At 35.1% G+C, this 13,538-nt stretch overlaps 1 protein-coding gene across 4 annotated transcripts in view; it reads left to right on the top strand.

The window, feature by feature from the left end:
* LOC139979560 (prokineticin receptor 2-like) overlaps window positions 1-13,538 on the top strand; it is a 46,830-nt gene that overhangs the window by 24,185 nt on the left and 9,107 nt on the right. For 2 of the 4 annotated variants that reach the window (XM_071990494.1, XM_071990496.1), the window contains exon 2: window positions 8,027-8,650. In XM_071990494.1, the coding sequence (XP_071846595.1) occupies window positions 8,223-8,650 (428 nt within the window). In that variant the 5' untranslated portion in view covers window positions 8,027-8,222. Of the gene's footprint in view, window positions 1-205; window positions 672-7,730; window positions 7,855-8,026; window positions 8,651-13,538 lie in introns of those variants that run through there. The other 2 variants (XM_071990497.1, XM_071990498.1) reach the window with 2 other exon arrangements.

Consider the following 13,538-nt stretch of genomic DNA (forward strand, 5'->3'; position numbering starts at 1 on the left):
CAACCTCCGACCGATACCCCGAGACCGATGAATGTAATTTCAAAATAATAGGTTAATTATAATTTTTGTCTATTACAATCCACATTTGACGTCATATGTAGCAGCGACAAATCTTATTCCCTTACATGACCTCAATAACTTTCATATACTTGGCAAAAACCAGAGCTTTTAAGCAACCGCCAGTAAAAAAAAAAATCAACCAGTACCGAATACTAGAGATCATAATCCGTAAAGACCACCGAGGCGTAGCCCATTTCTCACAAAATACACAAATTAAAAAGAAGTTGCGCAAACGGATTTTCTCGGAAGTCATACGTCTCCGGTAGACGACGAGTTCGTTATGGAAGATATTAACTATCGGGGGAATTTAACATTTAACTACATCCGTAAAACTGTCGTTCTCGACATGACGAAGAAAATGACGGGACGAATCAGCGTTAATTGATTTTCAAATTGTCACGTCACGATGTATGTAATAGAGTACAATCTTTTGGTACAGAAAATGAAAAGTGAAGAAGGTTATAAAGATTTTATAACATCGATGCTATAGGCCTACTTCATCTAATATGATGGTAATTCTTGACGGAAAAAATATCATTTTCTTCCTTGTTGTACATGAGTCGGGTTTTCGTGTGTGTGCACCTTTCAGGAATATTTGTACCATTTTCTGAGTGAGTATACATATATGTTTTTTAAATTTTCTAAATGTAATGCACTTTATCATGCAGTTCTTATTCCACAAATACAATGAGATAACAGTTTTAATGAGGATAACGATCTAATGTTTAATACGAGGGTACGCCCTTTTCTTGTTTGTTTTTTTCCCCCAAACGGTAATAATTTCTGGACAACTTAATAGTTATTCTCATTAAGCTGATCACATTTTCAGCTAATTAACAATAGTTCGTAGATGTGATGTTTGATAGTTATTCACTTGGGACTGAAAGAAAAGTGTTAAACTGATACAAAAAAATACGCAAAAAATAGCCGTTGATCAATTTTCACGGGTTAGATTATCAGAATTGAGTGCAACAATTACTTATCGCAGATTTAGTACTCGTAAGTAACATATGAAAGATAACATCATTTATTAATGTCTTAGATTTGATAATTAATAACAAATTAATTAAATCGATTTTCGCTGATGAAATACCTGTATAATATGTACATGATTAAATCAGGGAACTGTGCTTAAAGTTTGGATATATATACTTGATCATATATGAAAGAACATATAAATAAGATGAGATAATTTATTAATGTCTTAGATTTGATAAATTAATAACAAATTAATTAAATCGATTTTTCGCTGATAAAATACCTGTATAATATGTATATGATTAAATCAAGGAGATGTGCTTAAAGTTTGGATATATATACTTGATCATATATGAAAGAACATATAAATAAATAAATATATAAACATATATATATATATATATATATATATATATATGTATATATATATATATATATACATACACACACACACATATATATATATATATATATATATATATATATACATACACATATATATATACATACATACACACACACACACACATATATATATATATATATATATATAACCCACACGTTTATTTGTTGGTGTTAAGTTTGCGCAGGTCAACATTTAGTAGTATGTCGAACTAAGTCCCAGACTTGCAATGAGTCCCGTACTAGTACTCGTGTTCTAGTACATAACATCAGGTATTTGTACTCGACTACTCAAGCCAAGATTAAGTACGCGAATACTGTACTCGTGTTCTTGGTACTCATACCAAACGGTATACTATGACTAATTACATGGTACTCGTACTACAAGTCCATTGCCCACGATACATAACAGACAGAATCACATTAACAAGCGATATTACAGAACCATACAGTAGTTAGGGTGTCCGCACATATAAACGGGAGGCCCGCGTTGGAATCCCGGTGGAGGCTGGAAGTTTTTTAACTGTTCTGGATTTTCCAACTCACTACAATTTCAATTATTTATATGTATATATATATATATATATATATATATATATATATATATATATATATATATATATATATATATATTAATTGTTTGCGAAATTACACAAACACCGCCAGTCCTAGTTATACCTATCTTCTGCATTTAGCTTTATGCTAAACCATCATCCAAAGAATCTATTTCGTCATGACAACTGTGATACATATGTAAATGTCCTTCAAACTTCATTTTCTTCACAAAAGGAAAAGACAAAAACAATACCAGTTTCCTAACTTGATATCTAGTTGGCTATTAATGGTCAAACACATTACATAAATTGACAAATCAGAACTCAATCGCAATGCATATAAAACAGTGATTTTTTTTGGAAAACTTTTTTTTGTCCATTTTGCGCAAACACTACTTTTTGAAATCTGCATTATTCCATCATATTTAATATCTGACCACAAAATTAGACTCAAAATTCGCTTAAATTATCAATTTTAACATCCTTGATTTGCAGTAACAAAAATTGTGCTTAGAGATATTTAAACAGATTTCGACTAAATTTCATAAATTACATTAAAAAAAAACGTGGTGTGTTATTCCCCCAAAAGTATAATCAAGTTTTAATGCTTCGCTGATTTAACTTCAAGAATCAGCCAATAGCCTTGGGGAATTTCCTTTCAGAATATTTAAAGCACCTGTTAATGGCTAGCCACATTTCACACACATAAAAACAATACAGTTGGCTGAGTAAATATGACGGGTGCCACAACGAAAACGCCCTTGGCAAATCATAAAATGTATCACGTCGGTTTGGTAGAGTTACTATAAATGTATTAAATTATTTTCTTTCATATCTTGGGGAAGACGAGATATTGCATAACTGGTATATGTTTGCTGAGATGTTAGGAAGAAAAACTTTCAAAGTGTTAAACTAAGCTGATTATTATTTATGAATGTAGATATAAAGTTTATTTACAATAAGATTAGACGAACGAAAAGGTTTCCTGACATTAAACCGAATGATCGTGAAAACTAGAAAGAACCCCCCCCCCCCCTATAATGATATCATCAAATAATTGGTGATATCAGCAATTCATTTGCTGATATCAACAAATCATTTGTTGATATACATAGGCCTAACACTAATTCAATTGCTGATATCATCAATTGATTTGCTGATATCATCAAATAATTGGTGATATCATCAAATACAGAATAAAACTATAACGGCTGGCCATACCCCCCCCCCCTCCTCCTCCTCCAAGTCTTTTATTCCAAAGTCATGATACATGATGCTAAAGACATGATGTTACTTTGGTACGAACGTGATATATTCGAATGTAACTTATCCGTAATGGTATATATAGCTTAAATATTAGCAACACCGGGAAAACATTTATCATTTATAAACCGATTCATATGCTAGTATACACAGTATACACATACTATCGTGCCTTAATATTATAATAAAAAACATTAACAATATAATTGTTCTCATCATATATCATTGTACTGTACAAATACTATATGCAACAATATTTGGATGTTTTATATTATATTATCATCATACAATATTATTGTATGATACGGTACTATGTGAATCGGGTTCATTTATAAGCATTTGTGTTTTTGTTAATATGATTAGCAAAGAAACTTGAAATGTAAACAATGGTTGGAAAAATCAAAAGGTTCACATTGCGCGTCACTATCTCTGACGTCATATGAACGTTATAGAATTTAGGTTTTCTATTATTTTTGTCAGCTATTTTTGTGCAATTATTGCTTTCGTTTTCTTCTTCTTTTCTTAGGGGGCGGGGTAGGGGCGAGGAGGGGGACGTTTGGTCCTAAACCATGTCATATATTATAGTCAGTCTATGCAAATAATCTTCAGGTAAACTACGTTGATACCTCCCTAACTCTCTCGCAAAAAAAATATGGAGTCGGACACACAAGCAATCCGTCCAAGTTAACGATAAAATCAATCTAACCTTTCATATAGCATCCCAGTGCGATCACACGACAGCTTTCTGCGACTGTACTTGAACTTTATAGACAAATTTGATATGATATACACTTTAATCGTCTGTAATTGACTGTAAAACATGGAATTACATACTACACTCATAAAATGTTACTGAGTAGTATACCTTGGTCTCAAATGCGACTTCAGATTATACTACAGAGTCGTTGAAAAGTCTCACTTACGAGTCTTACGATGGTAAGAGGCATCTTTAATTCATCTTTCCTGACAAGAGATACTTTGATAAGTATCTTTCATCCTTTAGTGCTTTATTCATTCCATTGTAGATCTGTTACAACTAGGATATCATATGAAAGAATCTCTACTGTCTGATGATCGGTATCTAAGGTCCGATGGGTCGGTATCTAATGTCCTTCTTAAAGACCTGACCGACTATTTGAAGTGTTTTAGGCTACAATTTGAGAATGTTTAAGGCTATAGAGCAGATGTCATATACAGTGGATGTGCGGATTATAAGAGTCAAGCAAAGCTAAACTGCAGATATGATCAAACATCGATGCAGGAGAAGTTGATCTCAATGTTGGTATGATATTTTGTAAGGAGATCTTGACATCAAACTGGGATATGGCATACAGCTTTTAATTGGTTGCACTTGGTAGACAGCTGCACATTGTTAGTATAGAAGCGAACCGCTCGTATGGTACGTGTAGTAGTATACAATAAGCTATGCTTGTTAAAAGGAAGCCTGCGTTGTGTTAAAAGTTCACGTGATGCATCACTACGCCAAGACTGTAAATTTTATACACATAGCCCAAAAGACGGAAGAGACCACTTTTAAATCTGGGAGGGGGAAGGAGGGGACAAACTTCGAAGGTCTGCAGTAGGAAATGTAAACTTGATTTGAGATGCAAACCACACACAGTTACCTCAAACCCCTTCCTACCAAATGGATCCTCAGTGCATTTTCGTATTACACAAACTCCAGTATTTTTTAATGTTTTATTTTGGGTTATTTTCTTTTAGTCAGAACGTACTAGACATCATCGTCTTTGCTTATAGCTGCTCTTTTTGCAAGAGAACAACTATTTGCACATAACTTTCGCTCCAATTAACATACGTTTATTTGAAAGTTGCTGCACGTTTGTAGTTTGTCTAACAGCTGTGTGCGAAACCCCTCCAAAATGGCGCCCCGTCGATTTGAACGTTCCGACTGTCGGTTCCGTTGACACTGTCAACGTCAATTTCGTTACTTTTGTTTCTCTCTTAATGATAAAAAAAAATTAAAGACAATGAAATCATGAATCCCTAAAGGGTTGGCAAATTGAAGATGATATTGCTTGAATCTTGTACGTCACATCGGAAAGACAATACCGAGGATAAAATATCATAAATTGCCTATGTTGTTATTGTTTGAAATTTCGCTGAAGGACTTAGCGATGCTGATGCTTCTTCAGATTGGGTTACTACAAATTGGACGGCGTTATTAAATAATGTGTCTGCCTAATTCGTAATATATCACTTACTGTCGGTACTTCCTTTCAGTTTCATATTTTATCTGGAAAGAATAAATAAGACGAAGGCAAATTTAAATTTGATCAAATGAATTCAATTTATTATACACAGAGACAACAGAGAACATGGATGAGAAACGAGTTCAAGGCTAATTGCAAACGACCCTCGCATTTATTACTTGAAAACGTTTTAAAGTTATCTTTCAGGGGAAAGTTCTTAAGTGTTTCAACGGTATAAGTTTTTAAGAAAAGCATAGGTGCGGTTCAGTACCAAAATTCCACTTCCCATCAGTGGTATATATTTGTGGTACTATATAGTCCGTAAGACTAACGATATATATTATACACAGTATCTCGGCCTTTTAGATATACGGCAATGCGTAGTATATGTAAACTAATGATATATGTACACACAATATCTCTGCCTTTTAGCTATTAGGCAATGTGTAGTATCTGTTCTTGAACACACGATTGCATGAACATACGTATAGTCCGAATGTTTAAAAGTGACGCGGGGAGGAGGTGGGGACGTTAGGAGGAGAGGGGGGGGGGGTCTACAGCCCGAGATTCCACTGTGAATTACGCGAACCGAAATAAAATATAGGATAAGAATGTAATTTCATTTTCATAATATAGCAAGCATGAAATGAAAACAATAAAGGCTTCAAAAAACAAACAAAAGGGCAGGGTGACACAGATCATATCGCCCTCTTCTTGACACTTCCAAAATTCGACCCCGAAGAATCTAAAAGATTGTAATGAATTCCACGTAATCCATAGCGCTTGCCTGTATGATGTATCATGTGATGAAGAAATGGCTGAGTGTATTACCATTGTCAATTTAATGTGAAACTACTTTAACTTATAAGAGAAAAAATGCTACTGGTAATGTTTAACCGAAATAAAGAAAAATCACAACAATAAAATGTGAACAATGACAGCCCAATAATAAAACTTGGCAGAAATCTTATTATATTATTCAATTCTTAAAATGAAAATGATTAAATTCAGTATAGCTTCGTCCTTTCATATAAACATCAAACGTCATTAAAGTTGGCAATGATTGTCAAGTATCATTTTTCCTCTGTGATGTAATTTTTTGAAATTTGAGATATATATCATTTCTTAAATATTAATTAGTTTTCGTTATATTTGTCATCTAATATTTTATACTTGGCAGGCTGATATCAATCTGATAGTAACTTTATAAAAAAAAATATACATTTCTATCAAATGAACCAGCATTTTCAAGTGTTGATTATTATTATTATTTTTGTATTTATTTATTTCAAATATTAATCTTTAAGTCATTATATATACTGTATAGACTTTGAAGGATGCGAAGGTTGGAAAGCGATACACGTCTGTTAATGACATTACCTTCAGCTTGTCAAAGTATTTGACGTCAAAAGAAGCCTGTTAGGAAAGGTAGACGTCTTCTAGATGAAAAATAGACAAATTAATAACACTTCTATAGACATCGTCTTCTCTTGCCAAACATTACGAACATACCTCTACATATACCGATCTATAAAGCACATGCAATTTCAGTTAAACGCATTCTGATATTAATAATTAATATATTCGAAGAAATTTCATTTTTTATTAAAATTTTAAATTTAAAACTTCATATCATTTCATGTATAGGTTTACCGTTATGTTCGACTTTGTATATTTTAGTGTTACTTATTAATGCACCCCCAGTCCACCCTTCCCGTCCCCTACGCTAACAGTCCCCCCCCCCGCTCTATCATCCCAACCCCTCTCCCGCACCCATCCCTCACCCCTTTTGTTTATGAAATGACTTGTCAATATTGTTATATTTCGTTTTATTTTTATTAGCATTGTGTTATCATTGGGTTTATTCGTGTTATATTGTCGCGGCTGTAAGCGACCTAATTATATTGTCTCTTTAAATGGCAAAATTTGGAAGTGAATTTAATTCACTTCCAAAAAAGAAGAAAGAAAAAAACAAAGGCTTGACTCAAAGCAATCTAATTAAAATTTGAAAAGATTAGGTCTATAGCTTGGAAAGATATATATTATATAAAATACGACACGTGTCCTTGAAACAATACCGCCTTGCATGATAAAATTGCAAAATTGTGCAACACCTATCAGCCATGATTTATTCCTTTAATTTATGCATCGATGCAATCATGATGAAGAAGGGAGGCCGTGAAAGTGTCAAAATAAATTAAGAAAGCCCGCACATAATATCCAACAATTGGATGAGCCGAATACATGACATTCTGGAAATTATTAGAACGCCCTCAGTTTGCTTCATGTCAACTCATCGCAACGGAAGCCTTTCCAAAATACGAAAAACAAGATTTGAAACATCGGAACAGATTTTCCTGTCAGCCTCCTGATCGGCGCAAAAGGGAGTAATTACTTCTTTCTTTCTTTCTTTTTAAGCGAAATTATCCCTAATTTAATGCAAAATAGGTTTATGTAGCATTAAATATAACAACAATTATCACTAGATACATGTGTAACAAGCCGATTCCAATAAATCTAATTGCCTATTTAATCTTATATCTTTTCTTTCCTTTGCAGATTTCTCAGTCTTGATTGACTTTCTATATACCAGGATCCGTGCGTTATGGATTAAAGAAAGCTTGACAACCTACAGACACTGAACATATTCTTCCCGATTTTAAAAGAACAAAAACATTATCCGTTACATTGTGATGAAAAGTGAGATCATTTCTTTTTTCTTACGCATTAAAGTGTATACTACCTGGGTAGCAACATGGCGTCGATAAATTACGATATGATGTCGTCCGGGAAGGACCTTTTTGACTACAATGGATCGTCTATGGCTAGCGACTACTATGGTTCATCGGTTCCAGTCAGTCCTTACCTGGAAAGGAATCTTTCTGTTAAGATGTTTCTCACCGTATCTTTTACACTTAACTTCGTTGTCTGTGGGATAGGAGATACCTTTCTTTGCGTGTTGATATTACGTCATCAGAGACTCCGATCAGTGACGAACCTGTTGATAGCAAACTTGGCTGTTTCGGATGTCATTGTGGCCATCATTTGTGTCCCAATAAAACTGGTCTATTTTCTTCGGATGACCTGGGTCGGAGGTGAAGTATTATGCATATTAGTCGCGACGCTTCAGATCGTCTCTCTCTACGTCTCGGTAAATACACTCTTGGTCATAGCCGTCGATAGGTAAGTGTCGATTATTCATTATTTCGTCTGTCAGTCAGTCCGTCCGTCCTCTGTCCGTCCGTCCGTCCGTTCGATTTTATTACCCTAGCCTCGTCTACCCTACCATACCATACCATAACCCCCTCCCCACAGTACCGCTGCCGCATGGACACATTGGTAATGATTTGTAAACATGTTATTTGAGTTCATACAGTTTTACTTTCCCCCATTGAGTTTGTGTTGAGTCTGAGGATCTGACATACTTGTCTCTGTGTTAGACTACGTAAATCAGCCACTTTAATTAATGACCCTCGGATATTCAAAAGGCCCTTTCTAAAAAAAAAATCAAAAGTGGTCAGGAGTACATACAAGCCGAGACTGATAGCAGTATGATCCAATAATGGACAACAGTATATACAAATTTAATAATTTTGTACCTATAGAGTCATCCATTCACTGTTCCTTCCGTTCGACCTTCGCATCAAAAACGGCACCTCGTCTTATTGTTTTTTAATTACGTTTCTTTCCCTTATAAACGAAGATCTATGAAAACATCCTTTGAATAACGAACTGAAGAATGACATATCTAACCAGGGTACTAAGGACCCCAGTGATACCCCAGTAAGAACCGCCGTAAATCAAATCGGCGTTCCATGCCTTTTTCTTCATTATACGATACAGCTAAGGATCCATCGACATTAATGAAGCCCTTTTGATAGCCTATGTTCCCCGATGAGAGGGTTGAACTGTTGTAACATAAACATAAAGAGGAATTGATATCTTGCAGAGAAGATTGAAAAACAGGGGTCACATTTAGGGTTTTTTTTTTTTTTTTTTTTTTTTTTTATTCCGTGAAAAACAGGTAGGTTTTCAAATAACATGAACCAAGTTGAGCGGAAAGTTACAAACAGTAAAACGAGAGGACACAGAGGAAGTCCTGAGACATGCCTATGTCTAAAGTAAAGCCATATATTATGACATCAAAACGATACTAAAACAAAAGATAAGGAATTATTTATGATGTTTTATCAATTACATTTATACGCTTAGTGCCAAAACACTACATATACAGGAAATTTCAGAGAAGGGAAATGAAAAATGGAATTCAAATTTATCCATTAAATATATAGATAACATATCTTAATGTAAACGTCCCCCACACTCGTCGGTAGTTGTTTGATCACTTTCTGATGATCGATTTAGTGTCGGGCCCTTCACATTAATAACGAATTTTACTCTGATTTCTGAAATGAATTTTGTTCTGGCTTTGCAAATATTTGTATAATATTCAAATGAAAGATGTAAAATTAATCTGCTTTAAGTTTGAATTATCCGGATTATTCTCAAGCAAGCACTCAGTGCCAGGTCGGGCCCCTAGGTCAGTTATCTCACCGATATCGCCCGTCAGAAATTTTCATTTCCCCTTCTGGCTATGCGTGACGCTAGCGATGCACTGAGATCGTATTAACCGAGAGAACATAGATTAGTAGGGAGTGGAGGGGCGGGCTTGGACGATGGGGCATGGGTGGGGGTGATGGGTGAGATTGATGAGGCCGGCATCGTTGTATTTCGTAACCCAGAATAGCTAAACACAATTCTGCGGGTATATAATATTCAATTTGATACTCGGTTTGGAATGTATAGGCTGCGACAAGCAAGTGCTATGTTAAAGTTAACATTAATGAGCGATTAGCAGATTATCTACTCCTTGAATGAGTCGAACTACTCAGTGACATTGTCTTAATCCGATTAGCTATTGACCCTAGTCCTATGCCCACAGGTATAACGTTCTATGTCAGTTGAATGGTCTACCAATTAGGTTAAATTGGAATAAGATTGAAGAAGATATGAGAAGAACTTTAGATCCAATATTATAGTCAAGTCATATGCTTGATGTCAAGCGAATTATAAAACACTGCAGCAATATCATTCATTCTTTAAAAGAAAAGTCCAGGTCAAAATTTTTGATATGTTAAAAAGGAACATAATCTAAGCATTCTGGTGAAATTTGCATTCAATTCCAATGTACCGTTTTTTAGATATTGACAGTTGAAGTTGCCACCTTTCGTACCAAAAGTGAACTTGGAGCAAACAGGTGTGATATCAGTTTTGCACACTGATAAATGTGTACGTGTCTAAAGCACGTTAGGTTGGTATAAAGGCCTCTTCTTGTTTCTTTCACCGTGTCATCCCGATCATTCTCTCAATACCTTAAAGACATTTTACTGTTTCGCATTTGAATCTTTATGTCCGTTTACAACTTCTCTTACTTTCTAAAATTAGACATCTTCACAAACATCAACGGAAGTACAAAACAACGCAATTAAAATAGTATGCCCTGGCCACCAGCGGAACTCTTGTTTCCTTAAAGAACTTAACTTACATAACAAACATCTCCCTCATATCAGATCTTTCTAATTCATTCCTTGGTTCTGTTGTCAGTAAACACTCCAATTTTACGAGGAGAATGCATGTGTTATAAGATATGTTTACAAGAAATTTTTCAAATAACATGAATGCTGCGACGGGAATGCCGTTGGGTTTGGAAGAGGGTTGAGGGAGGGGGTTAAATGTGGGTAACATTCAACGTGCAAGGAAGTTAAATAATGAACTTATATGCATAAGGTACCAAGTAACGATGGTTGCAGTGAGAAATAAGGCTTCACTTGGGAAGGATGAGTTGGGGGGGGGGGAGGGTGTGGGAGGGAGGGAGGTGTTGAAAAGGGGAGGTTTTACCAATGCTAAATTCACATTAATCAGATCTTAAAATCGCGCTGCTCTGTCTATAACTTTAGACACTTTGTCACTGTATCTGTAGATCTAGAAATTGTCACAATGTCTAAGTTACCCTTTAAGTCGTGCGCTATATTTTATAAGACTTGCGATCGAATCAGGGACTTATTGACGACCTTTTTTTCTTTCTCACTCTCTCCCTCTCTCTTTTTGGGCAAGACAGTTAACAGTCGTAAAATGAATTACCGTAGCTTATAGGTAACACCTGTGATAAATTTGCTTACGTCTGAAACATAAGCCTCAAGAAACCTTTCCTTGTGCCCACACAATTTTTACGACAAAAAAACGTTGCCTTTGGTGTTCCCTGATAGCTGCTTGTATATATATACTATAGGCGGCATAGATTTCTCCCTTAAAACTTCAAACTTACAGAAAGAGAGAAAGGAAAACCAGAGAAGAAAAGAGAAGAAAATTGTACGCCAAAGGTTTAACGTGTTTAAATCCCCAATCAAAGAAACCCAAATTGAGTCTAATCTATGCCGCAATATGAATGACAAAAATATGTGATCAAGATACAAATTTACAATCGATTGGCTTCATTAATATTTTCGATTGTATAAGTGATATGAATTTGACAACGTTTTGATAACACTTTCACAAGCTGTCTAAGCTCCAACTTCGATGCTACTGCAGGCGATCTTGACAAATCGGTGAAGTAGAAGGTTATATAATTATATTGGTATATTGGAAAATAACTGCTTTCATTAAAAACGGCATAATTTAGCATACAGATGTTGTCACACCGTTAAAAGATTTTGGATCGGCTGTTTGTAAATGTCATTAATATAATTTGTTGCAAATATATTTGGAACCCCCCCCCCCCCCAAACCGCATCTATCTCTCCAATCTTGTGTACTTATAAAAGAAAACTGAAGTAAACACACACACATCGGTAAGTATTCAGTGTACCTAAATCTATACCATGGAGGTCTATGTATAATATGTGTCTAATTTGAATGAAGGGAATAATGAGCTGCAACAAACAAACAGCCAGTCTGTAATCAGCTGATACATATCAGCTGATACTCTTAGCTATTGTACAGTTGTGGGACATGAGCAGTAGTAACATGTGTTACAAGTGGCAACAGTATAGTGACTGTATTAGCAATGTGTTTGAAGTACAGGAGGTACGGTACCTCTTGATTCCAGTTCACACCTCTCTTTAAATTACGCCTATTCGTCATGCCGAGAAAGAAGAAAGGCCATGTTCGGGTATATCCATAAGGCCTTTACTTATAGCATAAAACGACTAGAATGATAACACTTCGTTTTAGAATCGCACAGTAAAGGTCTCGCACTTATGGTCGGTACAGCAACTAATATTCATGTTCCACACCCGTGCATCAGTAATTACTACTTTGTGTTCGTAAACATGTGTAACACATGTGTTACAGGACATGAGCAGTAGTAGTTAATGTACGAGCTATGAGTACACTCGGGTGTACACTGTATCGCAAAGGGGTATATAGCTGGTGTGCCAATTTAATTTTGTGCAAATAATTGCCTAGCATTTAAGAGGTGTAATTTCCACAATTATTATACAAAGAGGATGGTACACTGTATATCCCCCCCCCCTTTCTTGTATTACATGTGGTTTACACTAATGTGGAAAGTGTCTGGGCAACGGAATGTTCATGATCAAATCCATCTTTATTATAATAACTCACTCATTAATCTTTATGTGAAAAAAAACATTTTGAAAAACAGGTTTTTTAAATATATAAATAATGTCATCCATTAATTCCCGTCTCAATTTGAGTTGAAACTTGATATTGGATTTAGGTAAAATTGCATACAAAACGCAAGAAGCTTATCATTGCTCTACTATAGACAGTGAACCTACTCTCTTATTATTTAAATGTTTTTGTTTTGTTTTTGTTTAATACCATTGCCGGATTTGATATCGACTCCAGCGACAGAAGACTAAATGCCTCTTTACGCCTCTTTATGCCCTCTTTATGCCCTCTTTATAACAGTTTGGGGTTTAATGGTAAATCCGGAGGTTGACTTGCTCAGTATACATACCATCAATCATACCACGACACATTACTTCTAAGGTTCTTTTATTAATGTTTCAGAGATTTTATTTATATCCATAATGGCGTCTGGGGTGTCA

Source organism: Apostichopus japonicus, chromosome 14 (assembly GCF_037975245.1).
Source record: "Apostichopus japonicus isolate 1M-3 chromosome 14, ASM3797524v1, whole genome shotgun sequence".
Taxonomy (NCBI): domain Eukaryota; kingdom Metazoa; phylum Echinodermata; class Holothuroidea; order Aspidochirotida; family Stichopodidae; genus Apostichopus; species Apostichopus japonicus.